This window comes from Penicillium longicatenatum (genome assembly GCF_028827895.1).
Source record: "Penicillium longicatenatum strain IBT 33135 chromosome Unknown contig_4_segment0_segment0, whole genome shotgun sequence".
Lineage (NCBI taxonomy): Eukaryota > Fungi > Ascomycota > Eurotiomycetes > Eurotiales > Aspergillaceae > Penicillium > Penicillium longicatenatum.
Genome location: NW_026643122.1, coordinates 2,555,103 through 2,581,249, shown reverse-complemented (window position 1 = coordinate 2,581,249; position 26,147 = coordinate 2,555,103). Strand labels below are relative to the sequence as shown.

At 47.9% G+C, this 26,147-nt stretch overlaps 8 protein-coding genes across 8 annotated transcripts; 6 read left to right on the top strand and 2 right to left on the bottom strand.

The window, feature by feature from the left end:
- Window positions 1-1,925: 1,925 nt before the first annotated feature.
- N7484_007782 (uncharacterized protein) lies at window positions 1,926-2,986 on the bottom strand (the record flags this gene model as incomplete). Its single annotated transcript, XM_057118169.1, has 2 exons — window positions 1,926-2,692; window positions 2,749-2,986. The coding sequence occupies 2 exons, from the start codon at window positions 2,984-2,986 to the stop codon at window positions 1,926-1,928; spliced, it is 1,005 nt and encodes a 334-aa protein (XP_056971204.1).
- A 3,210-nt stretch (window positions 2,987-6,196) lies between these two features.
- Window positions 6,197-11,117, top strand: N7484_007781 (P-loop containing nucleoside triphosphate hydrolase protein; the record flags this gene model as incomplete). The annotated part of the gene is made up of 14 exons (XM_057118168.1): window positions 6,197-6,421; window positions 6,490-7,018; window positions 7,073-7,299; window positions 7,349-7,628; window positions 7,687-7,920; window positions 7,968-8,267; window positions 8,303-8,670; window positions 8,727-8,889; window positions 8,943-9,278; window positions 9,332-9,667; window positions 9,711-10,266; window positions 10,320-10,403; window positions 10,461-10,835; window positions 10,889-11,117. 14 exons carry the CDS (start codon window positions 6,197-6,199, stop codon window positions 11,115-11,117), a joined length of 4,242 nt encoding a protein of 1,413 aa, XP_056971203.1.
- Window positions 11,118-11,463: 346 nt separating this feature from the next.
- N7484_007780 (WSC domain protein) lies at window positions 11,464-12,332 on the bottom strand (the record flags this gene model as incomplete). Its single annotated transcript, XM_057118167.1, has 2 exons — window positions 11,464-12,210; window positions 12,267-12,332. 2 exons carry the CDS (start codon window positions 12,330-12,332, stop codon window positions 11,464-11,466), a joined length of 813 nt encoding a protein of 270 aa, XP_056971202.1.
- A 1,448-nt stretch (window positions 12,333-13,780) lies between these two features.
- Window positions 13,781-15,581, top strand: N7484_007779 (uncharacterized protein; the record flags this gene model as incomplete). Its single annotated transcript, XM_057118166.1, has 8 exons — window positions 13,781-13,910; window positions 13,963-14,017; window positions 14,077-14,162; window positions 14,218-14,350; window positions 14,404-14,760; window positions 14,813-15,086; window positions 15,145-15,332; window positions 15,425-15,581. 8 exons carry the CDS (start codon window positions 13,781-13,783, stop codon window positions 15,579-15,581), a joined length of 1,380 nt encoding a protein of 459 aa, XP_056971201.1.
- A 1,185-nt stretch (window positions 15,582-16,766) lies between these two features.
- Window positions 16,767-20,339, top strand: N7484_007778 (uncharacterized protein; the record flags this gene model as incomplete). The annotated part of the gene is made up of 11 exons (XM_057118165.1): window positions 16,767-17,066; window positions 17,130-17,558; window positions 17,624-17,927; window positions 17,992-18,039; window positions 18,107-18,226; window positions 18,287-18,926; window positions 18,976-19,112; window positions 19,167-19,506; window positions 19,561-19,667; window positions 19,726-20,139; window positions 20,197-20,339. 11 exons carry the CDS (start codon window positions 16,767-16,769, stop codon window positions 20,337-20,339), a joined length of 2,982 nt encoding a protein of 993 aa, XP_056971200.1.
- A 1,146-nt stretch (window positions 20,340-21,485) lies between these two features.
- Window positions 21,486-22,763, top strand: N7484_007777 (uncharacterized protein; the record flags this gene model as incomplete). Its single annotated transcript, XM_057118164.1, has 2 exons — window positions 21,486-21,838; window positions 21,983-22,763. 2 exons carry the CDS (start codon window positions 21,486-21,488, stop codon window positions 22,761-22,763), a joined length of 1,134 nt encoding a protein of 377 aa, XP_056971199.1.
- A 1,669-nt stretch (window positions 22,764-24,432) lies between these two features.
- Window positions 24,433-24,708, top strand: N7484_007776 (uncharacterized protein; the record flags this gene model as incomplete). Its single annotated transcript, XM_057118163.1, has 1 exon — window positions 24,433-24,708. The coding sequence occupies one exon, from the start codon at window positions 24,433-24,435 to the stop codon at window positions 24,706-24,708; it is 276 nt and encodes a 91-aa protein (XP_056971198.1).
- Window positions 24,709-25,023: 315 nt separating this feature from the next.
- N7484_007775 (uncharacterized protein) lies at window positions 25,024-26,054 on the top strand (the record flags this gene model as incomplete). The annotated part of the gene is made up of 2 exons (XM_057118162.1): window positions 25,024-25,098; window positions 25,377-26,054. The coding sequence occupies 2 exons, from the start codon at window positions 25,024-25,026 to the stop codon at window positions 26,052-26,054; spliced, it is 753 nt and encodes a 250-aa protein (XP_056971197.1).
- Window positions 26,055-26,147: the final 93 nt, after the last annotated feature.

Sequence of the window (26,147 nt, the reverse complement as noted above, 5' to 3'; positions counted from 1 at the left end):
CATCCTTTTGTGAATCCCGTGTCACCTGGAATCTTGAGAAAATAAATTTGCCGGGATAATAATATGTACTCGTTTTTCGCTCGGCGGTCAATTGAGGGTCAGGCTTTGCAGAAATATGGAGTCAAGTTGTTGGAATGATCAAGAAGGTAAGGTTCAACCGTCACCAAATGGGAGTCCACTATGCCGCCCCTTTAGACTCGGCATTGATGTGGGTTGCAGCCCAACTCGAAGATTGAACGAGATGAGATATTATGACACCGAACCTGGGGTAGTAAAGAGATATATGTCTTCGGATATCCCGACGCAAATGTCACCCCCGCGGATGATCATTGTTGTATGAATGCATGGTGTAGCTATCCATCCCATTTGGGCCGTAGGAGAATTCGAGCGACTGTGTGGACATTTTCCATAATATGAAGTGTTGCGGGCTCATGGCGACGAGCTGCCCCTTCTCGGAAAATTAAAAATTGCGGATCTTTGGTCGAAGTAACATCTCGGTGTGTTATTTCCGTCCTGCGGATGGTTGTCAGACGCTGTGTCAGAAGTCTTGCAGTCCATATCGCAATTTGGACTTACTTTTTCTTTTCATGGGCGGCGATCAAGGCGCACTTGCAAACGAGTAAGATTCAGCTGTGAAAGGTCCTTTGGTTAGAAGATCACCAAGGTTGTCGGCATGGACTCGCTCACTTACCTTGCATATGACGTCACTAGTTACTGCACTTTATGAGATAGCTGCAACCATGCCCGAATTTCAGCGCGCGTTTGTGAAAAATCGTCTCCGAAGGAAGCGATGGGCTAGGATTTGAGTTAGCCTAGATCCCACATCACATGCTCAGCTTAATAACCCATCCCTAGCATTGCAGGATAGTAGGGCTTGGAGTAGGTTCATTGCGTCCAGAATCATAGTACGTATCTCAACCGTGGAATGATCTCACCTCACAGTTGGCACTGAAATGAATGAGTACGAGATAAGCATAGTATCTCAAAGATCGCTATTTGTACACTGATTTCGCCATTTCTACCTCGATTCTGCCAACTGTACCTAGGTTTTGATAATTGGACTCTCCCACAAAATAGGAATCCATTTAGAATTAGGGCCTCACATGAAACAATTCTGTCCCTCTCACCACTTATCATTTTCCCCCTTCATAGACACAGCATATGAGCTTATTTTAGAAAGAATGTGAGAGGGGAAGGGAGAGGGAGGAAAGATCGGTTGAGGGAACAACAGTATTTGATCCGAGGCCCCAATTCGAACTGGATAATATGATATAAATTGTTGAAAGTCCTGCTACATACGATCATAGGGTGTGGAGAACAGGGCTTCCCGTCCGCTCAGCCGTACTTAAGCCATATGCTAAACGCGGCCAATTCTCGATGAGCCCTCACTACCCCTGTCACTCTAAGACGGCGATCCAAATTCTTTTAGGATGAGTGTGGGTGATATGGGAAATAAATCTCGAGAACGGGGGTGAGAGAGAGGTAAGAGTAGGGTGATAATGGGGTGACAATTCCACTAAATGTGCTAGGGGCCTCCACACTCTAAGTAGGGGTCATTTTTACCCTCAAAGATAAAAGAGCATTAAGTCTCGTCACTGTAGTCTCTGGTACAACGTAAATAGCACCTAGAGCCTATCATATTTGCTAGATAACTAACGGAACACAGCCTACCATATCACTTTGTGAGCGGCGTGAACGGTTGCCAAGTGGCTAGCCCGGAGGTTAACAGTATATCACGCTTCATTTTCTTTTCCTCTCCCTTTTCATCTGAGCTATCCCAAAATCAAAATCGCGCTTAGAGCTTTACCAGTCGCCACATGGGTGATTATCAGGGTACCTGTTCAAGGAACGTGGTCGGGCCAGATCTCGAGAGCCTTGTTGTCGCCCGTAATCATCTTCATGATAGTTGTTTTCCATATCCGAGTTCAATACCCATCAGAGCTATAATCCCAATTCCTGGAGTCGCGGTCGCGACTAGAATACCTTGCTTCGTGGTTGGATTGACCATCCCTGCCTTTGCGTCCAGCGCTTCTTTGATCATCGCTTTCTTCATGGTCTAGAGACTTCATTCCACGGTGCCAGTCATCCGAGACACTCTGACTGCGTTTCTTCGATCTGTAACGGTCATCGTTGTAGTCTTGTGCTGGAGATCGCGAGCGAACATATCGGTCATAGAGCTCCTTTCCCGCGAAGGCCACCGCACCTGCTGCAGCAGCTTTCTTAAGATTGCTCGATGTACGGCTTCCGCCAACTCGACGCTGAAGCTCGGCTCTCTCTTCACGGCTAGGGGCACCTTCATGTAAGCCCCGAAGTGTAGTATCCATGATGTGGTGTTTCTGAGGCTTGCTTGGATCCTTATCAATCAATCCATTGGTGACGGCTGCCGACAGAACGTTCTTCCCTTTGTCTCCCTTCCATTCTCCAGGTTCTTTGCGCGACCGCAAGGCCTCTGCAGCACCGGCGGCTATGAGGGGAAGAGCAGCATGCATTAAAAGCTGCCCGCCCTTGCCGCGTAAGAAGCCACTGTGGCCTTCATCACGATCACTATCACTATCACTGGAGCCTTGATCATAGCTACGATGCCGGTCATGGTAATCATTGGCTCTCGAGGCATGATCCGTGGATTGGCGACGACTTTGATCGCGGGATGCGCGGCTGGGCCTAGATGAAGAACCGCTGAGCCATTCAGAATCTACGGGTCTTCCAGTCAGCAGAGTATTCCATGAATCTTGAGCGAAGGATAAGAACCTTTGTTTGGCCGAGATGAGTTCCGTCGGGAACGATTTTCTAGGTAATAGGAAGGGTCCCCACCAATTGACGATGACCGACGTTGAAATTCGTGTCGTGGACGGCGTGCTTGTCGTGAGCCATAGCCGCGTTGTTCATCGTATCGCCGACTATCGGGGTGTTCATCATAATAACCTGCAGCATATCCACGGTTGCGACCACGGGCTTCGCCATAGCGGCGGTCATTGTAGTACGACATTGCGTTTCGATGGAGGCGGGGGAAGTGATATCGTTCGTAAAACAGGGATCCACAGGAGGCAAAGCGTCCAATATACTTGGTACTAAGTAGGAGAATATAAGAGACACATAGTCTTTGAATTGATTTGTTCCAGAGCCGGCTGTGGGGGTTCAGATGAAAGCGAAGAACAAAAGTCCCGGTCATTAAGGACATGATTAATTTATTTCAGTCATAAAGATTGAAAATGACGTCGTGCCAGCCCACATCGTGTGGAGATGCCATTGCTTCTTGGCATCTGTCGAGTTGCTTAGCTAGGGCTTATGTATGGTGCACGAACCTGTCACTTCCATGCAAACAACGTCATCCCGCATTGACCAGTTCAAGGAAACACTACTAACCGGCCCCTTTCATAAATTACAATTTATTACGGACCCTCGCATAACGAGGGTCCGCCACCTCAACACAACATACCCCCTCAACACAACTTTTTACAATATTCCAACTAATAGTCCTATTATCTACACCAACAATATACTAATATCTAAATTTTATCTAATATATTGATAAATAGACCAATGATTCAGATATATACTAATTTACACTCAACGAAATCTGCGCCCTTTAGCCCTATAGTGCCTTTTTAGCTCCTGCATCACCTTCTTCCACCGTGGGCGCAAGCGATCAATTGCCTGTAGATCTATCCCCTTTTGTTCAATTCTCTTTATTTTTGTCACTTGGTCAGAAGATATAATACTAGTAATCTTGGAATATTGTCTGGATTTATTCTGACGAGTTTCTGACGAGTGTGGCGAATAGAGCTGGCGTAATTGGTGGCTTCTAAATCATTGCTTAATTGCTCTGATAGATATGCTATTGTACGAGCTGCTTTTGCTAGCTTAGTAGCGTAAAGACGTATAGAATCTATTGAAGAATCAAGCTGATTTATCCGTTCTTCTAGGCGTTTTACCCGTTCGGCTGTTTTAGGCGTGCTAATAGTAATTGACGCTATTGATAGGGATGGGGTTGATTCTCGTTCTTCGTACTGGTCTTGATATCTATACAATACTAAATCATCTAAAATTAGGTTGGGATTAATAGGCTAGAGGCCTATTAATTAGAATCCGAGCTTAATTGTAGATAATTTGAAAGTTTCGCACGAATTTGTTGAATTGCCGCCAAAAATTCGTCTTTATTGAATTTATCGCACCCTATGATAGACAACGCCAAAACCCACAAAGCCCAAAGCCCAACCCGACCCAACCCACAAATGGGTCGGGTTTTGGGCCCGTTGCTCGGCCCATTGTTGGGGGCCCATTGGGGGCCCACTAGTGTATAAACAAGACAAACATTTACTAATTTTAGTAAAAAAGCAAAATATACAGTCTTTTTATGCATTTACTGTATTAGTCAGCAGATTTATGAGCGCCAAGACCAGATTTATGCAAAGTTGGGCTATTTATGGGGGCCCATGGGGGCCCACAAAAAGCCCAAAGCCCATAGTGGGTTGGGCTTTGGGCCTGACTCTGGGCCCATTTTTAGGTTTTGGCGATGTCTACCCTATGATAGTTGCATCTTCGACCGCTTAGCTATAGTAGTGCTTATATACACTAAACACCCCAACATCAAGCGGTTGAAGAATATAACTACTATGCGGTGGTAAAAGGAAGAGAATAATGCGATGATCGTCGCAAAATTTGACGAATTCGTACGTTGAGGTGTGATCCAAATCGATCGCAAAGTAGTAGCCGATATACACCTGCAATTCGATTTTTTGTGGATTTATAGAAGTGCTCAATCCATTGAAGAGCGAGAAAATCGTTGATATGGATATCCTATATCGGTGACTACAATTTGCTCGTCTTCGTGAAGAAGATCAAACCAACGAAGTAGAACCTGCCTAGCACTAAGAATAATAACCGGCGGTATAGTAAAACCGTCTATAGAAATCGCCTCAATAATAGTCACAGATTCACGATTGGTTGAGCTTCCGGAGAATATCTTTTTTCGAGGCTCTCGAGTAATGACTCCTTCTACACCTTTCAATGCAGATCGATCGACCTATGAATATTTCAAGCTTAAAAGCTTCGATAGTAACCACTTGCCAAATATCCATAGCATAATGCCCAACTTGGAATCTCCACGTTTCCTATGGCTAAAGATTACCTAGGTGCATACAATTGCTCTACGTCTTGGCCTAGGGCGACTTTGAGGTCTGCCTTTCCGTTGATTTGGGTTGAAGCTTAAGACCTGCATGCCAAGAGACTACTGTTTCAGCCAGCTTGAGGGGGACCAATAAAGCTATACCTGGGCTCAGCTGAGAGGGTCTGTGTGGTGGCTGTACATCCAGAGACAGATCTCACCCAGCTATCACCAGGTTCTCACCCCGTCTATTACACACTCACCCTTATCACCCCTGGTCGCGCGACCCTAAAGCAGCGCTCACCCATTTCTCACCCGGGCGACACCCACCCGACTACTGGCCGCATATAAGCCACACGCCGGTTAGTTAGTAGTATGGTGGGTGACCACATGCGAATCCTATCTGTTGTATGTTTTTGTTTTTCTTTTTGCTTTGTTAGGAAACTCCCCTTGTCGCCCTACCCTTCAGCCCATTCAGGCCATTCACGTAAATGCCCTGGACAGCACTATTTTGCACCTGAACATCTTGCACGTGCTTAAAGCGCTGACGTGATCTTCGATAAGCGTTAGATTATAGGGCGGTGGGCGGTATAGGATATCCATTGGCTATATAGAACGTGGTTGCCTTCCCTTCCAAACACAATCCCACTCACGTGCTTTCGTAACCACTGGCGCCAACTGGCCTGTACTGGAGCCCGCTGCACCGTGCAAGGCTCCAAGATTCTCAACTATGAGTCAATATGACTATATTTTGGGTCACCTCCCATTTTACCTCCGACGGTCGTATTAAGATTGCTTGAAATTTGATAACAATGCCTTAACATGGAAGATGACCCGAGCTGTTTTCTGTGAGTCAATAAGAGTCAAGGCTAACCCGCCTTGGCAGGATCGACAAGCCCCTCTCCAATAAGAACGCGTAATTCTAAGTTACTGACCCGCAGTCGGGCAGGCATCAACAAACCAGCGTTCGCCATTTCACAGCGGCCCCGTTCCCGCTTCTTTTCAGCCGCTGGTTATCGAGAGCCACTCGTAGAGTCGAGGGCAATAAAAGCATTGCATCGGCTCGTCTGATGCGCTCTCACATTCACAATTATGAAGGGTCTGAGCCTACCGTGTGCTGTTTCGGACGAAGACGTCTTCGGCCCAATTGTGGACTCTTCGTGTCGCCATGGCTTTGATTTCACTCTTTTGTTCGAGGAGACAGTCCTCACATTCCTGCCTCTTGTAGTTACCTGGCCTATTGTTCTGATACGGTTGTGGAGCCTTCGAAATGTGTCGGAGAAAGTCAACCGTTCATGGCTCTATTTCACGAAAGAGGTCTGACAAGTCCACACATTCTCCCTCGACAAGAGTCTGTTGTAATGGTTTAACAAATTTGTACTTAGATGGTTTCATTTCTGCATATGACTCTCCAGTTTATACTGCTGATTTCTTGGTATCAACAATCCACCCCCACGACAAGAGCAACTGTGCCAACAGCTTTCGCTTCGGTAATGGTGTCGCTTTTTTGTCTGTACTTGTCACACTTGGAGCATTTTCGCTCGCTACGTCCCTCGACTACCCTGTGCCTCTTCCATGGATTTGCTCTGATTCTTGACCTGCCGCGTCTTCGAACTCTCTCCCTCTTGCCGAATAATCGGACTGTGACTATCATATTTGCTGTCTCCTTGCTTTCCAGAACTGGCGTTGTCATCCTCGAGGCCGCAGAAAAGAGATCCCTGTTGAAGAAGCCATTCTCTGGAAGTGCTATTGAAGCCACTAGTGGAATCTTCAATCGCAGTCTGTACTTGTGGGTGGGCGGTCTGCTGTGGAAGGGCTCGAAAACCACCTTAACTGTCGACAACCTCCCTATTCTCGATGACGATATCAAAGGAGCCTCAAATCCTGAGACTCTACTTGAAAAATGGAACAAAGGTCAGATCTAGCTACTTTGCCCGTGACGTGTCAAGTCATCTAACTATTCAATAGCCAACAAATACGGTCGCAATGCTTTGTTATGGACCTTTATGAAACATTATAAATGGGAATTCCTTGGTGGCATCTTGCCACGTATGGCATTCACTGGCTTCTCGTTCGCACAACCGTTCCTTGTCCAAAGGGTGCTGGACTTCATGACCGAGCCTGAACACGTCAATTCATCAAATTACGCTCGGGGCCTTGTTGCGGCATATGGCATCGTCTACGTGGGAATTGCAGTATGTTTCGTTAACCTGTTCGTCAATCCGTCACTCACCATCAAGTCAGGTCACACACAATGTCTACCGTTCCAAGGTATACAGGGTCATTGTGATGGTCAGAGGAAGCTTGGTGAGCATGATATTTGATAAAACGCTTCGTATGGGCACATCGGCTGCGTCAGATGCATCGGCGGTTACTCTGATGAGCACAGACATGGAACGCATCGGAGATGGTCTTCTCGATATGCATGAAACGTACTCCAATTTCGTCGAGGTTGTGCTCGCTCTTATTTTCTTGGCGCGACTTCTTGGTATTGCTACTGTCGCTTCTACAGTGCTCGTCATCGGTACGTCTTCGCTTTCCGTTTTGGTGCTATCATTGTCCCTCTGACATAAGAGCTACAGCTTGTTTGGTTGCCGGATTGCCTATCTCTATGGCCAGGGCTAATGCCCAAGGCGTATGGCTAGAATTTGTCGAAAAGCGTGTTTCCGTGACTTCTAAGGTCCTCGGCGTCATGAAAAATGTCAAGATGACAGGCTTAACGAACATAGTTGCCAACAGTCTGCGGAAGCTGAGAAAAGATGAAATTGGAGCGTCGCAGAGGATGCGAGTCATTCGAGTCATAAATAATACGATCTGTGGGTAAAGTCACCCAGGTTGAAGAGTGCAGCTAACCTGCTCGCAGCATACATCTCTGACGCGCTGGCTCCAGTAGTCGGCTTTGGGCTCTATATCATTCTTGCCAAGGCAAATGGTGGACCTACCTTGACTAACGGAACTGCATTTGCGGCATTGACCCTCTTCTCTCTTCTCGATGCACCGGTTGTCTCGATTGTCTATGGAACGGAAGATTTAATGACGGTTGTCAACTGCTTTCAAAGAATCCAGCAGTACCTGAACGAAACCGAGCGAGAGGACCGTCGTTTGGAGCTGCCTAAAGAAGACCCGATACTTATTGACACGAATGAGAATGGGGGAAAATCGTGTGTAACTCTTCCCATTTATCTGCTGCATGGGCAGTCGACGACGAGCCTATCCTCAAGGACCTGGATTTCGATATCAAACAAGGAAATACGACTATGATAATCGGCTCAGTGGGCTGCGGAAAGTCAACTCTCCTCAAGGCTCTGCTCGGTGAAGTCCAAGAGTGCTCCGGTCAGGTGTTCACATCATACAAAACTGCTGCATATTGTAGCCAGTCTCCATGGGTCAAATTTGGAACTGTTCAGGAGAATATTGTTGGGTCGTCTCTGTGGAACAAATCTTGGTACGATCGTGTCGTTCACGCTTGCGCACTAGAATTCGACCTGCAACAACTCCCAGCGGGAGATCAGACCAAAGTTGGTGTTCGTGGTTCGAGGCTTAGCGGCGGGCAACAAATGCGTGTGGTAGGTATACAACAAAGTTAGCGCTTTCGTTTTCCAGCATAAATTGACCTCTTCAGGCACTTGCTCGAGCTCTCTATTCAAGGGAACCTGTTTTGATCCTGGATGATGTCTTGACAGGACTAGATCGTGAGACGGAGAAGCTCGTTCTAGACGCTGTTTTCGGGGCCCGTGGCATTGTAAAGGAGCTCGGCCAAACCGTTATTCTTGCTACAAACTCCGGTTCGTTCTTACTTCGTTCTTGCTGAAAGACAAACCCACTAACAGCATCACAGTACACCACATTGCTTACTCTGACTTCGTTATCTCGCTCAATGGGCAAGGCCAGATCGCCCAGCAAATCTCATCCAAAGAGCTCATGGCGAATAAGGATTATACTGCCATGTTCGACGACAAACCAGAGCAAGTCAACACGGATAGGGCACCAGATGTTGTATTTGATGATGAGCAGCTACAAGAGTTAAACCTAGAAGGCGAAGACACTAATAACTTCAGTCGAAGAACAGGTGACTGGACAGTCTACTTGTACTACTTCCAGGTCATGGGGTACCCATTGCTATTTCTAGCAGTTGCATGCTCCGTGTTTCATATTGCCGGGTCCACAATTCCACGTAAGTTGTCCTGATACTTCAAGCTCCCTCTCCCCAAGCTGACCGGCTTTCAGAAATCTGGCTTCAATGGTGGACTCGTGCCAATGAAAAGCATCCGAATGCTGATATTCCGTACTGGCTCGGCGGCTATACTGCTGTGGGATTTTTGACTCTTTTCGCCGTCTTTTGTTCGATTTTCGTCTTCGACATGCTCGTTATCCCCAGGACGGCTCGCCAATTTCACGAAATCCTTCTGGGTACAACTATGAGTGCCACCACCTCTTTCTTAACATCTACGGACATTGGAACTACAACCAACAGGTTCACCCAGGATCTAGAACTGATTGACGAAGAGCTCCCAGCTGCTTTTGAATTGGCAATGGATGGGGCTCTAAGCTGTCTCGTGGAAGGTTTTTTGGGTTTTCTTCGGCTCATCGTACGCCACGGCAGCAGTAATACCCATCTGCATCATCGCAGTCTACTATGTGGCAACATTCTATGTTCGAACATCTCGTCAAGTCCGTCTGCTAGATATTGAGACAAAAGCTCCGCTATTCTCTCATTTTCTGGAAACTCTGAGTGGCCTATCCAGCATTCGTGCTTATGGATGGACTGACGAGTATCGTCATCTGAGCCGACTTGCTCTGGATAATTCCCAACGACCGTTCTATATTCTCCTCTGCATCCAGCGCTGGCTCAATCTGGTTCTTGATTTGATCGTCGCTGCTATCGCCGTCATGGTCATTGCGATTGCGCTGTCTTTGAGAGGGAACTCATCACTCAGCCTTCTTGGCATTGCCTTGTTCAACATTGTGAATTTTAGCTCTACTCTACAATCGCTGGTTACCGAGTGGACTGGCCTTGAGACGTCGATTGGGGCTGTTGCTCGTATCCGCTCATATGTACGCGAGGCCAAAACCGAGGACTTGGATACTGAGGTTCAGTCTGTCCCAAGCTCATGGCCACTACACGGGGAGGTGGAGTTTATCAATATGTCGGCTTCTTATGAGTGAGTTCCATAGATTTTCATTCCTCGGGATGTGAGAAACTAATGTAGTACAGAACCTCTTTGTCGCCGGTCTTAGAAAGAATCAATTTGAAGGTTGCACCAGGAGAGAAGATCGCAATCTGCGGTCGAACAGGAAGGTTAGTCGAGCTGTCTTTAAAAAGTCTCTATGTGGTTCTGGGCTAATTTCTTTCTAGCGGGAAATCATCTCTCATCTCGACAATCCTGCGGACTCTTGAAATTGCCAGTGGCAGCATCCTCATTGATGGTGTCAACATAGCACTGCTTTCAAGGTCACACATTCGATCTTCATTAAACACGATTCCCCAGCAGGCCTTCTTCCTCCACGGCAGTGTCCGGCTGAATGTCAATCCTCAACAAGATGTATCGGACGAAAAGATCATTGACGCCCTTCAAGAAACTAACCTTTGGTCTCATATCGAATCTAAAGGAGGGTTAGATATAGAGATGTCAGAAGAGTTACTCTCCCATGGACAAGAGCAGCTATTCTGTCTCGCGCGGGCTATTTGCAAATCTAGCCAGATCGTGATTATGGATGAGGCCACAAGCAGGTAAGTGGTTATACAGGATCGATCTTATCAAGCAGTCACTAATCAGGCCATAGTGTGGACTCGGAAAGCGAGAAACTCATGCAGAGCGTCATTCGCAAGCATTTCAAAGACCAGACTATCATTGCCATCGCACACAAACTGGACACCATTCTGGATTATGATAAAATCGCGTTTATGGACCAGGGTAGAGTGGTTGAGTTCGATGAGCCTCAAGCTCTCTTGTCGATGGAGAAATCGGCGTTCAAGTCTTTGTACAATAGTTTCTGCGATCAAGCATCATAATAGACGCACTTTTTCATCCAATATGCCGCCTCCACTGCCTATTATGCCTCCTTTCCCTTTCCACGCATAGCCACGTAAAGCTGACTATTGGCCCCTTGTCATACAGTAGCCTGAACATAAGAGACAGCTCCGCCGGGTGCAGCTGCTAAACGTGTCGAGGGCAAAGACCAAAAAGGTATAAATAGAATCAATTCAGAGTATTAAAATATTACGATTCGAGCTGAAAACAGATTAATTGCACAGCCACATTTCTCCCCCATCTTCTCAACATCGATATCACATGTTTCACCTAAGGACGACAAAGACCTGGGTAGTCGGTGGTAGCATACCAAGACGACGAGCCAGTCTACTGGTAAAGGTAGAAGAGGCTAAGAGCATTGGAGCCACCACATATCTCGGTAGAGTCACCGGCACAGGCAGTGCCACAGCCAGAGGCTGGAGCACCGCCATTATCAATGGTGTTACCGCAGAAGCACTGACTTCCATACTCAGTACCAGAATAAACGTAGCCATTGGCTTTGCAGGTGGCCTGGCACTTCTCGTTCGTGAGACCGGCAACGTTGAAAGAGGCAGCCAGGGTGCGGGTTAGAGTCGTATCAGAGTAGCAGCCCTTGCTCTGCCACATAGGGAGCGTAACAAACATGTTGATCGCATTAGAGCCACCGCAGTTCTCAGCGCTGTTGGCAGGACAGGGAATGGTGCAACCAGCCGAGCCGGACTGGGCATTGTTCATGATTGCATTACCGCAGAAGCATTGAGTTCCGTATTCCATGCCGGCATAAGAGAAGCCGGCGCTAGAGCAGGTAGACTGGCAAGCCTCAATGGTATTACCATTGACCAAGATGGAGGTATTCAGCGCACGAGCGGTGGTGCTATCGGTATAGCAACCCAAGTGTCCCCAGGCGAGAGTCGTGGAAACACCGCAGGTCCCGTAATCGGCCTGACAGCCCGTTCCGCAGTGCGCAGTATCGCTGCCACAGTAGCCGAATTGACTGCAGCACGTTCCGAAGCCACTGTTCGTGCATGATGCAGTGCCGTTGTATGCACCGCACACGCCGTCCGCGGATGCCAAAGCCCTAGGAACCAACGAGGACTGAAGTACAATCAGTAAGAATGTTTGCTATCTCGGGAGGTGGGTCAAGAACATACACCAAGACCAGTGGGGGTTGCAGACACCACTGCAAGGGTGGATAGAAGGAAGCTCAAAGCGGCCATGTCGGCAAGTAAAGCTTACAGATATGTGCAAAGTGGAAAACGAAGATAGTCAAGCAGAAGCAACCCCGGAACTGAGGAACATTTCAAGGAGACCGCATTTCGCCCTTCCTTTTATATGTCATCAGACAGCCAGCGTTTCTCGCGGCTTTGCAGAGTTCTCGTGAAAGACGGGCTGTGTGACGAAACCCACAAAGACTGAACTGGATGGGAACCTTGTTCAGGGCGTCAAAATGTGGAAGGTATGCGGCAGGGCATTTCCGAGACCCTTCAGGTGAAGCAGACCCCACTATTGAGATGGATCGCATTGGCTTGGTTGATTTGGTGGGCTGATGGTTTCGCTCAGCTCATCCACCGCAGCGATACGGCGGAACAAAGAGCGAAAAGAATTATAATCGGGCGGCATTGGCGAGAACTTTGAAACCCATCAAAGCCACGGCGGAAATAGTGTTCCTATTGTGGACAATTTTGTGAGCTGAGGACAAGTAGAGGGGAAAAGATACGAGCCCAAAGAATAGAATCTCACCGTCGGCAACCCCGAGTCAATGATCAGGGGTTCCCACGTTTCCACGTCGTCTATACTTACCCGAAGATGGCAGCTTCAGCCTCCAAATTGGCTTTGAATTCTGGGGGGGTTAGGTCGGGACTTGCCAGGCGAGAATCGGGATAGCCGGGGAGGAAACAGCCCTGGGAGCGTCATTCTTCAGTCGGTGGAAATGCGAGCCAGACAACCCGAGCCAACCGTCAGATGCCAGTAGTACAGTGGCAAAACAGGAAGGCCATGTGTTCAAGATTTCGTTCTTCCATCTCGATCGGCGTTCGCGTGGCTAGATTTCTCTTCATTCACTCGCAAGAACATGTTCTTCGGTAGTGAACTGCCGGCTGAAATTTCCAAAATAACATCGGACCTCACCTCAACTGGACTTGACAAGAGGAAGGCTGGCGCTCAGGTGTCACTTCCACCTAACGGTGTGAACTATACGATAAGAGGGAATCGATGCGCGGGGATTTAGGGTTGAGGATTTTGATTGGTAACGGTGGGCCCGAGCGGAAGGAGCCAACCGTCCCCGATGCATAAATGCCCTGCGCTCGGACTTGACAAGCGAGAGAACAGGCCCTCACTAGTTCGCTTTGATCTGAACTGCAGGCCACCGCTGTTCGCCCACCGCCCCGACACGTCCTGCGCCACCGTCCAGTTACCGCTCGGCAGTTTCTCCCCACTTGCTCCATATCCTGACCATATGACAAGCATTGCGCAGTTATCGTTCCTGTCCGGATCTGGATCTTCGATGGACTTCATGCTGGAGGAGGCGAGATTCTGTAGCGCAAAAGATAATATGTCAGGTTTAAGAGAACAAATAGTACGCGATTCGGCTTTCCATCGTTGTCCATCTGTAATGCTGTGTTCCCCCTAATTGCAACCACTCTCGCACTCAATCCATTATTTTCTCATGGAGGCTTCCGGACACACTGGTTCTGCCCAGAACTACCAGAACCCCTTTGCAACCCCTCCGTTTGCTACTCCAATTCCCTCGATTCGGTCGCGGAGGCCTACTTCCTCTGCCGTTTCAAGTGCTCAGGGTATGCTCTCTTTGCCATGTGACTTGTTTCCTTCACTGACCCTTCCCACAAGTGCCGGTCGCTCCCCGGCCACGTCGTCGCTTCCAAAGTTCCAGATTGATTGGAGAGTAAGTTGCCTTTCCACGTGTTTGACGCCCTTTTTCTGTGGCTTACTTTGCTTTCCTAGGTTTGAGAAGCCCTGGCTTGAGGGAGGCAAGAGGACACCCAACTGGGACAGTATTATATTCTACACTTGTGTTTTTATCGCTATTGGTTAGCAACATACCTCATACAAAAACGTATCTCGCCCCCGTCTAACATCCCATAGCTGCCTCTGCCTACATTTGCTACGATGCCGTCGCAAAGGTACCGAAACATGACTATTGCCTAGTCTTGGATGAAGACTTTTCGACCCTTGATAAGAGTATTTGGAGTCACGAGGTTCAACTGAGTGGTTATGGGTAAGCGCTTGCTCACATCGCTGATACTGATGCAAGCTGACTGGTCTCGCCAGAACTGGCTCTTTCGATTGGACCACCGATGACCCCAAGAACTCCTACGTGGATTCCCTCGGTCTCCACATTGCCCCAACACTCACCACCCAGAGCACCGATATCACGGAGAGCCAGTTGCTGAATAGTTACACTGTGAACTTGACTGCTGCAGGCACTTGCACCTCCAAGGATCAACGGATCTCTGGCTTGACCTCCAACTCAAAGTGTGTTATTCACAGCAATGCGACCCTGGGTGATATCATCAATCCTGTCCGATCAGCCCGTCTCACCACATCCGGCAAGAAGACAATCAAATATGGTCGCGTTGAGGTCGTTGCCAAGTTGCCCAAGGGTGACTGGCTGTGGCCGGCCATTTGGTCAGCTCCCCTAAAATTGACGAAGAAGAATTCCTCATACTGACCATCCTAGGATGATGCCCCAGAATGATATTTACGGTGCTTGGCCCGCGAGCGGTGAAATCGACATCGCCGAGAGTAGAGGCAACGATGCCGAGACTTATAACCTTGGCGACAATATTGTGTCTTCATCCATGCATTGGGGCACAACCTATGACAACGATGCTTATACTTTAAGCTCCGGAGAATGGGGTGCCAAGCGTGATAAGTACTCTGAGGGATACCACACCTTTGGACTGGAGTGGTCGGAGGACTATCTGTTCACTTGGCTCGATGGCCGTCTTCGAGTACGTATGGCCACCTTTTTACCGCTGGACATACCACTGAATCGAGTCTCCTCCACAGCAAGTTCTCTTCTTCAATTTTAAGAAGGCTGGCAGCCTGTGGACCTATGGCGGATTCTCTAGTGATACCGTCAACGGCTCTGCACCGACTAATCCTTGGAGTCAGACTGGCCGAGACAACACGCCGTTTGACCAGCCATTTTACCTGATTCTCAGTGTCGCTGTTGGTGCCACCAATGGGTACTTCCCGTAAGTGTCCGTTTTATTTTCTCCCTGGACCCTGAATGTGGACCCTGGGACCCTGCATGTGTCAGAAACTCAACCAATGGCTTACGTAACAGGGACGATCTTGGCAACAAACCGTGGACCGATGGCAGCAAAACTCCCTCGCGAGACTTTTACCTTGCAAACAGTACCTGGCTGCCGAGTTGGGGAGAGGGCGACAGTCGTGACATGATTGTGAAGTCGGTCAAGATGTGGCAGCAGGGGAAGTGTTAATAGTCAATCTCATTTATTGTGATATATTGTGACAGGTGTTCGATCCAAGACGAATAGCGTAAGAACGCTCTAGTTTGAAGTTAGAAATTCTCTAAATACTTAATGAAATGGCATTTTTGAATAAGAAAATCACCACCTCACGCATTATTATTTTCCCCGGTGTTGTTTGTGCTGCACATTTATGCACCCGAATTAGGGTTATTAACTGGACATCCTAATTTGACAGGGGACAGGCGTGGCTGAGGTCCAATCACCAGGAACCCCCAGTCTGGCCATTCTCGCGTAGATTGGGAGCGGGGAAGAAAATCAGGAACGATTCGCCAAAACCGCTGAACCGAGGGCGCTAACCTGTAGTTCGCCTACAATTAGCCGGACGCTGTCCGTGCGCAGCGCCAACAAGGAACCCCGTCGGCCCATTATGCAGTTACTCGCCATTGAGAGCGAGGCTTCAAGTAGTGCTTATCTGGCTGCAATACCTATTCGGGGTGCCCGAGGCCCCTGTCGAAAGACCAAGCTAGTCAAAAGTAAATATCTTGAGCTTCATTACCCGACTAGTTTGCACGTAGTCACGTCACTATGGAGCCGCAGGGGCCCAAAGTCGGACCCTAAAGATAGCGTCTGAGACTACTATCTGCAGCTAAAACCTCGTACTCTCGGCATGATTATCTAACTTTTGTCAGTCTCCCGAGGGCTCAATCCCAAAGATGGATAATATACCCGAATTACCTGTAGAATCGCCTTGCAGCATCTCGGAGCCGAAGATCGATTCTGCTCTCTTTGAGACTCAATGGCTGGACTTATCTGCCACCCCTGCGCCCCCGGCAATTGGACACAGTTCGTCGGGTGCCACGAACATGTTTGGCAACTTCGGGAGCCTTTGGCAGTGCCACATTCGATAGTGCTTCCTCGCGATCGCATGGCCTGTCACATTCCATATCAGCTCCGGCGATGACCGTTTGTTTGCCGCCCTGATGCTTTCGGAGGTCTAGACCGTTGTGATGAGCTGTCAAGATACCCTCAAGTAGATATTTGCGAACTGATGTCTTGGGTTCCTGGCGTCCAGAGATATCAATTGCTTTCTTATCCTCCAAGTCAATTTCGATAAGAGTTGCAGACAAGCCAGCAAGCCTCTTTCTCTCTCCTGTGAAATTTCGTGTATTCCTTTCTGAAGCAAAGTGACACGCAATGAGTATCAACCCACAGGACGGTGACCTCTCCAATGGCACCCCGAAGGCGGATGACTGGCCCTTAACAGTGGCCGATGACCAGCCGGACCATGGCAGTCATGTAGAGAACGCCAATACCATTTCTCGATCCCCGACGCCCCATCTTGATACTGCCCAGCTTGCGCGGGTCCTCTCGCCCATTGATGCACAACACGTCAGAAGTTCCTCGCGATCTCGACGTACTGCGACACCCTCTATTGCTCACTCAATGGGTTCCCCTTCAATATCTGAATCTGGTGAGGAAGAAGATCCGAAAACGGTATGTAGACGGGAACGCTTCAACAGTATTCCAAGCTTGTATTCTAAAAGTCCTTTTTTGCAGATGTCAAAGTATCTTGCTCGGAGGGCAACCTTGATGGGTTGGTTTGACGAAGTCACCGGCCAACGCGATTCAGTGACTTGTGTCGCGGTCAAGATGCCCGGAGATGAATACTCATTCACGCCGACAGACGTCGCGCCTTCCCTGGTCGATGCAATCACTAGGCTCAACGAGACCGCGGCTGTGGCGATGGCGTCTAGGGTCACGTCCGCAGTCATTGACTCCATTGTCCCCGGACAAAAGAGTCTGATCGTCGAAAATACTAGTGCGCGAATTCCAATTGTGAACACATTGGATGATATCAACTCAATGCTATCTCACTTTTCCAGAGCTTGTATTGTGGTGCAAGAACGCATTGTGCTGGTGTGGTCCCACGATGCCGGCGCCATTCTGAACGTGGCCTTCGATGTTGAGAGACAATTCGGCAGAAGGGTACAGTACTCACAAACCTCTATCGCGGGTTAATGAAAGCGACTAACAGCTGCTTTCTTTCACAGGGAGGGGCCCGAGTCTCAAGCAACACGACCCCATGGATCTCTGGACGGTCGTCCCCAATGGATTTTCCCAACTCTGATATCACTAAATCAGGGCATTCCGACACCGTTATAGCTCCCTCCGCTCCTTTGCGAGGTGCATTGGATGAGAAACATGAGGTTTACAGTAAAGCCGTGGCGTTGGAAGAAGGTGAGGATGAGAATGACACAGACTTGGAGGCGGCTTCCGCCCCGCGGCCTGCCATCAGGATCCACGCCTTCAAGATTAGTTTCGCGATCATGTTGGTCATTCTCACGCAGTCGCTTGGTGTATCTCGGGTAGGCTACCTCCATCGCTGATTTCAATACATTCCGGACTAAAATATTGATAGTTGCTCAACGAGTTCAGCTGGGATGGCGGATACACTCGCTTTGCATTGGTAGGCCTCCGATTTTTATTTGTCTCCTGCTTCGTTTCCATTACCTTCAACTAACATAATCTCATAGGTTGTGACAATTCCACCGCTTGCGTTGTTCTCTCTCTTTTTTTCATCGTCCTAGTTACCAGTGTGTTTCAACTTTTCTTGCCTGCGACCTTCTGCCTCAAGAATTCCAAGTTTCACTCTGGTAAGTCCCTTTATCCCAAAACCCGCCGTTCCATATTTTAGTACCTTATGTTCTCCTCAGCTATCAAGCCCAATCCTAAAGCCCACCGCGATTACGAACTACCCCATATCACCATCCAGATGCCTGTCTACAAGGAAGGTCTGAAGGGAGTCATTGTCCCAACAATGATGAGTGTTCTCGCCGCCGTTGAATACTATGAGCAGCAGGGAGGAACCGCATCGGTTTTTATCAATGATGACGGTATGCAGGTCATTCATCCCGAGCTCGCAGAGGCCCGGAGACAATACTACCGTGACAACGGGATTGGATACACTGCTCGTCTACCCAACAAAAAGGGGGCCACAAAGAAGAAACGCGTATGGTTCAAGAAATCCAAGTCGGTGAATGAGAATATCGAAACTGAGAAGGAAGATGAAATCGATGGACCTCAGGCACTAGCAAATAAGCTCGGGTTTGAGCGCAAAGGCAAGTTCAAGAAGGCCAGTAACATGAATTGGGGCTTGGCCTTTTCCAACAAAGTTGAGGATGAGATGGCTCATCTGACGGCATTGGAGTGCCAGCAACGCGGCTGCACTGCTGATACTCTTACCGTTGATGATGACGACCGTCTTTACCGGCTTGCGCTGGATAATATGCTTGCTGCTGATGAGAACCGCACTTGGGCGGAGGGCAATATTCGCATTGGAGAGTTCATTCTCCTGTAAGTCTGATACTTTCAATTTTTTATTTTATGCTAACCCAAGAACCAGTATCGATTGCGATACCCGTGTTCCAGTCGACTGTCTTCTATACGGGGCTCTTGAGATGCACGAAAGTCCCGAAGTTGCGATTCTCCAACATGGCTCAGGCGTCATGCAGGTTGTTCACAACATGTTTGAGAATGGCAGTAAGTTTACATCTTCCCTATACGCATTCTGTTCTTTAGTCTCACCTCCCACAGTCGCTTACTTCACCAACGTTGTCTACACTGCCATCAAGTACGGTGTCGGATCCGGCGATGTTTCTCCATTCGTTGGTCACAATGCATTTCTACGGTGGAAGGCTCTTCAAAGTATCGAATACGTCGATCCGTCAGATGGTCAGACCAAGTGGTGGTCAGATGCTCATGTATCTGAGGACTTCGATATCAGTCTTCGGCTTCAGATGCAAGGCAACTTGATTCGACTTGCTACTTACCATAACGGCGGTTTCAAAGAAGGTGTCTCGCTAACTTTGTATGATGAGTTGACTCGATGGGAAAAGTATGCCTATGGCTGCAACGAGCTTGTGTTCCACCCCTTGTGAGTATTTGCCCCGTCTAAACAGGAAACACTCTCACTAACACCACACCAAAGTTATCAATGGCCCTGGAAGGGCCCAGTGACTAGACTGTTCCTTCGCTTCCTTTGGAGCAACATACCAATCACTTCCAAGGTTACGATCATTGCGTATATCTTCACTTGTCAGATTCCCCATCAAATGTGGTTTGATCCGCGAGCTCGATACTAATACTCTTTTAGATTACGCCATTGCCTCTGGTATGCTTCTCGCAACGGTCAACTACGTCCTTGTTGGCCTTTTCAACTCTGAGATCGATCATATCTACCTCCCATCATGGGGTATTTGGTGCTCCCTCGTTGTGGTGTTTAACGGATTTGCTTCCATCGCATTCAGCATGGCCCGCCATCAACTCAAAGAACAAACCTTCTGGAAAGCTCTCCTTAATTCGTGCAAATGGCTTCCATTCCTGATTCTCTACTTCGGTGGTATCAGTCTGAATTGTGCCAAGGCTCTTTTGTGTCACGCTTTCAGCATCAACATCGAGTGGGCCTCCACAGCTAAAGAGCCCGGGCCAACGGGTTTCTACATTGGTATGGATAGAATGGTGCGGACATTCAGGTGGACTTGGGCCATTTGCCTTTTTATCTCGGCTGGTATGCTCCGTGCAATCTTCCACTCTCCTTGTCATAGTCCTAACAATATCCCTGCAGTCATGATCTACTTTGCCGTTGGTGCTCCTTGGGGTTGGACCATCGCGCCCGGGGCTTACTCAACTGCCACTATCGCTATCGTTCCACTGGCTATTCAGCTCTGTTCTGCGTCTTTCCTTCCTTTCTTCTTGGGTCTTAATTAATATGCAACTCAGTAATACACGATTATGGTCGACTTCTATACTTTTTATCGTGCTCAAGTTGATTTTCTTTTTTCTTTCTAATTTCGTCTGTTCTCCTTTACAATAATACTAGACCAATAATGACGGATAGAACAAATGAAACATGTAACTTTGAACTCAACAGCTCCACTTTTGACACCTCCCAACCCCTGCTACAACGGTGATTTCCCCATAGGTAAGGAGTTGCTCCCTTCTCTCATTGCTCCCACCTACTCAAAACCACTATTATTCACCTACCTGAATATTCTTTACCTCATGATTTAGCCCGTGTAGAACGCTACGTCTGTGCGATATAGAGCAAAATCCCCGTTAGATTTCCCTTTTCCTTTTCCTGTCCCCCTCTTTAAGCGGGTATCATTACTTCAGTAAAATGAGCATAAAGAAAGACCCTACGCTAGCTTATATAAGCTATGTTATCGATCTTAGAGGGTATAGTAATAATGAAATCTAGAGACTAGTACAACCACGGTGTCCGATCAGGGCCATTCAGCTTAAGTGGGTTTCTGTGAAGGTAGAAAACATTGTTTCGTAACGACTATGCTGCCCTCATTTCACCGATGAAGAATTGCATCGTTCCTGCCTCTGGGTGACACCCTGATATGAAAGCTACTAGGTCGATCAATCGATCGGAACTACTTTAAGTACTAGAATAATCCTCTGGAAGACTTCAGGCGAAGCCGCAATGTAACCCCGCCCAAGGTAAATTGCATACGTGTGCAACAGGGATCATTGGGGGCCAAGACCAGGGTGGAAAGTACAAACAACTCAGATACCGGAACAATTAGTCGGTGATGCCTGTTCCACCTTCGTTGGTCCCGCCTTTACAGTAATATTACCAGGGCCCCTTTACTCCAGGGCTGAAAAGGTACACTTCTAACCACATCCATTCACGAATCAGGGGCTCAGTGAGCCCACTTGGCTCAGTAGGCCAGCTCCGTTCTTTGCTTGGCACACTGTATCATGACCGCTGCGTTTCCTCCTATTTATCAATTCAGAAACAGTCAGCTTCGGGATTTATAAACGGCCCCAGATCCAGCCCCTCTCCTCTTGAATTAAAATTATTTCGTCCAACTCACAAGACGAACACTCCTAACTACTGAACTAATCATGGCGAGTCTTCTTAAAGCCAAGTCTCTACTCTGTATTTTCGGCGCTGTGGGGATCACGGGCACCTGGGTGCGCACTGCGCTCGATGGCTCCACAGAACAGCTGATGAAGGTGATGGATGATCCTCAGGGCAGATTGCCCGGCTCCCAGGCTCTTCTCCAAAGGACCTTTACTGGCATTCGAGATCCTATGGACCATATAATTTCCACGCTGGTGGTATTTTGGTACGAAGTGGTTGACGGCTCCCACCCCGCATCCACGGCGGTGGCCCTTTATTTTCTAGGGCAGCTGTTGCCCTGTATCTTGATTGCGTACACCAATGGCCAACGCGGCAGCAAACCCAGCCTAGTGAGGTAAGTCCTCCAAATCCGAGCGGTTGTCGTATTCAGTCGAAGAAACCAAGAAAGGATAAAATTGACGTTGAAAAGACCAACCTCCTGGCTCGTCGTGTTCCAAATTTTCTCTCTGGGAGTTTCTGGTTTTATCTGGGCCCTCAGCTACATCACTTCCTCGCCTACCATTCTCAGATCAAGCAACGCAGTTCCGTTGGAGGTTCTTCAACGCGTGTCAACCCTTTCCTCTCCGGCTCTGGTGAAGTTTCTGCTTCTGCCCGCCATTGTGCTCGGCTACCTGGTGCCCGCGGGCTTGATGGGTATTTTCTCATCCAGCGCAGGGAGCATGGCTCATCAGACTGCTATAGGGGCCTGGAACATGTATCCTCTTTTGATTCTTCCAATTCTCTATGTTCTTCGGGTCGTGTTCTCATCATATCCTGTGTTCTCGACCGGCACTTCGGCGTCTGCATCAAAGAAGGTCCATCTTCATGCCGTGCGGGCAGTTAATCTCCCGGCCATCATTTTTAGCTTCGCTATGCACTTTGCTGTCGTGGCTGTTTCCCTGGTCACCATCCTATTCCCCGCCATCATTAAGCCGGCTTATCTCACTGAACTACATCCCTCTGCTATCTTTGTGCCTCCCTTAGCGCTCCCAAAGGCTACCACCCCCGGAGACGGGGTCAAGGGCTTCCTGCTTTGGGATCAATTGATCGCATATCTGGTTGTGATGGTGGTGGTGACACTTGAGCTGCAGAGTGCTTGGACCTCCACGCAGCGAGCCGGATCTTTCTGCTGGTCGTGGTACTTTCCTGCCCTATTTATGACTTCATTGCTCCTTGGACCAGGCACTGCGTGTCTGATCGTCAGTTGGTTGAGAGACGAAATTTTGTTTGGCGGTTGGATTGACGAGAAGGAGGCCAAAAAAGCAGCGGACAAGATCTAGGCTCTGGATGCAGTCCAATCCCAATAACCTTTTTACTTTGGGCGCCAGATGTGTGCCTTTCTGTAGGCTAAAGCTTGTGACAAGCTGTGGACAAACACTTATGTGAAGGTGAGAAACCCCACTGAATCTAATCAACAAATGAAATCTATAGGTCTAGGTTCCGCTAAGTCGTGTAGAAGCCTACCTATAGCTAGTGTGGTTAGGGTGTTTATAAGAGTTAATAAAAAGGCGTCCTATCTACGTCGCATAATATCTCCCCGCCCCCCTTCCCTAGTGAGCTTTACGTTCTAGAACCCTTTATAAAAACTAGTTCGGTTAACTGAGAATATTAAGATTTTATGTTAGCTATATCTAGTAAACTAGAGGCAAGCAGACCACTAGCCATGTAATATACTACTTATAGAGTAAAGCGACACGCGCTTTCTATCATTAAGATTCTTAATAATTAATCGAACACGGGTAAAAGCGAATAATATTAAAAAATTCTCACCAAGATCCCATTCACTTAAGGTAACCTTAGGGCACATAATATTCTAGTCTCATCAAATCTTTTTTTCGTGCGTTATTTCTATCCTACGCCTACTATTAAGCATATTTATATAAGAGTAACATATATACCGATTTCTAGTGCTTAGCAAAGGCAAATTAAAATAATACTTTTTCTTAGGCTTATCATACTAAACTAGAGCTATAGAGTATATAAGTAGCGTATAATAATAATAGGGTATTAAGATACGTACCGTTATAATTTAAGTCCGTAGGTCAGTTTATATATAGGCAACGATCGTTAGGCCTAGTAGAATAAGGAATAAAGCTATTAAGCCAATTAATATTGTCTATAAGGCTTATTAGTGCTTAGTAGCTATAAAACGTGGGCAACGCCAAAATAATATAAAGGTATTTAGTTACATATTCCATGGCCTCATACACTTAACCCAAGCCCTTATTATATAAACATAAATAAAACTAAGACTAAAGAAAGCGATAATCATAAATGAAGAAAATAAAGCACTACCGTAGTCCTATATCTATTATCAAAGGTGTGCACAGTATAAAGTTAGGTGATCAATTAAAGCGACCGATAAACACATAGGAAGTGATAAAATGGCAACTATTCCTATGAATAATAAGGCCAATACTATATAGGTTAACCAAAGTTGTAAAGTAGAAACACATAGATACTAAAAGAGGTCAGTGTTATTCTTCTTTTATTTCACCATTCTCACCTCATTTAGAATAAGCAAAAGAAGCACACCACCAACTTCCAGCTATAGTATCGGCCAAGGTGAATCTGATATATGATTAGCAAGGAAATTGAGCTTAGAGAAGCCACTAACCTACCGTCCTTTGGGTTTAGGTTTGCTGTCAAAATTGCTAGCAGAAGGGAAGCAATTGATCCCAAGAAGGCGAAACCACCTATCACTGCTTGACTAAAAATGAGTGGTTCTTCACTCAGCCTTTGCAAGCTCATAGCTTTAATCGACAAGAGCCAGAAAGCAAGACTTCCTCCGCAGCAAACCGATGATAATATCGACGCAGTCAATTGAATGTTAATGATACCTATTATCATATATCGATCAAATTACGGGTTAGAAGAGACATGAGTGGCAGTATATAAGTGGCATGACCTCCTTCCAATATCTAAATTCTTTTTTACCCATACTCAGTTATGTCGACTGGAATAAATAACGCCGATTACCTCTTGGGGTACCACTCCATCCCCGAGCCGATCAATGCAGCCATTGTCAACGTTCCTCTCCATCGTCTGAAAGAACTGTTTCCCGGCATTCAACGCTTTACGGCTATGGCTGTCATATTTTCCTACCACCCAGATAGCCCATCCAAGCGAAGAGCTCTGTTGATTAAGCGAAACGGCAAGGAAAGCTCATGGGGTAATTCCTGGGAGACAGGAGGAGGAACGGCAGCAAAGGGAAGAATGGATTAGGTTTTGGGTTCAGGCGCTGAGTAAATGTCCCAACGGGTCCACACTATTTATATTCGCCAGCAAGTCATCTTCCTTATTGTCAATTTGCAGATGTTCCGCGATAGAGCGTTCGACCATGAAAGCTCTGGCAGAAGCGACTACTATGTCGTAGCTTCCGCTGAGAGCATTTCCGCAACATCATGTCGCAGCAGAGTCGATCTCCTCTCAAGGACGGCAGAGGAAGTCACACGAATGCTTTATAGTCACCTTACTAAATCATGTTTTGGGGGGAAGATACCGACAACCTAATTTCTTAGCATTAGGGGCGGGAAAACAATGAACGATGAAGGTGGTGACACCGATTTCCGTGAAAACCTCCAATATTACTTTGATAACTCGGACTCTAACCTGGTACATATCACAATGTCTTCTTCGATTCCTTGAGACAACAGAGACAACAGAGACAACAGAGACAACAGAGACAACAGAGACAACAGAGACAACAGAGACAACAGAGACAACAGAGACAACAGACCGTGTCATATGGTGTGGCTTGTTGCAGGGTAGCGATTTGGTCGCAAAAGAAAGATCCATAACCCATCTCACGGGAGAATTGGCGGCATTTTCAGACCGCAGTCATAGTTTTTGTACCCTCAGCATGCACATTCTTTCTTACCACCATTCCAAAGCTTCTCATTTCCGCTGCCGCTCCAGAGCTTTTGGTCATTTCCACCACTGCCACCACCATTCCAAAGCTCCTGGTCACCACTGCCCTTCCAGGCCTTCTGACCACCGGCAGACCAGGGCTTATCACCGTCACCTCCACCACTGCCCTTCCAGGCTTTCTGACCACCGGCAGACCAAGGCTTATCACCGTCACCTCCACCGCTGCCCTTCCAGGCCTTCTGACCACCGGCAGACCAGGGCTGATCACCGTCACCTCCACTGCCCTTCCAGGCTTTCTGACCACCGGCAGACCAGGGCTGATCACCGTCACCTCCACTGCCCTTCCAGGCTTTCTGACCACCGGCAGACCAGGGCTGATCACCGTCACCTCCACTACCCTTCCAGGCTTTCTGACCACCGGCAGACCAGGGCTGATCACCGTCACCTCCACCGCTGCCTTTCCAGGCCTTCTGACCACCGGCAGACCAAGGCTTATCACCGTCACCTTCACCACTGCCCTTCCAGGCCTTCTGACCACCGGCAGACCAGGGCTGATCACCGTCACCTCCACCACTGCCCTTCCAGGCTTTCTGACCACCGGCAGACCAGGGCTGATCACCGTCACCTCCGCCTTTGCCAGCCCAGAGCTTCTGCTTGTTACCATCATTGTCAATTCCAGCACCACGTCCTGGATTGCCTGACCCGCCAGAGCTATTACCGTCCTGAGAAGACGAATAGCAAAACCAGCGGCAGTTGGAATCTTCACCCTGCCGTCCGTCCCTTCTGGGTGCTGG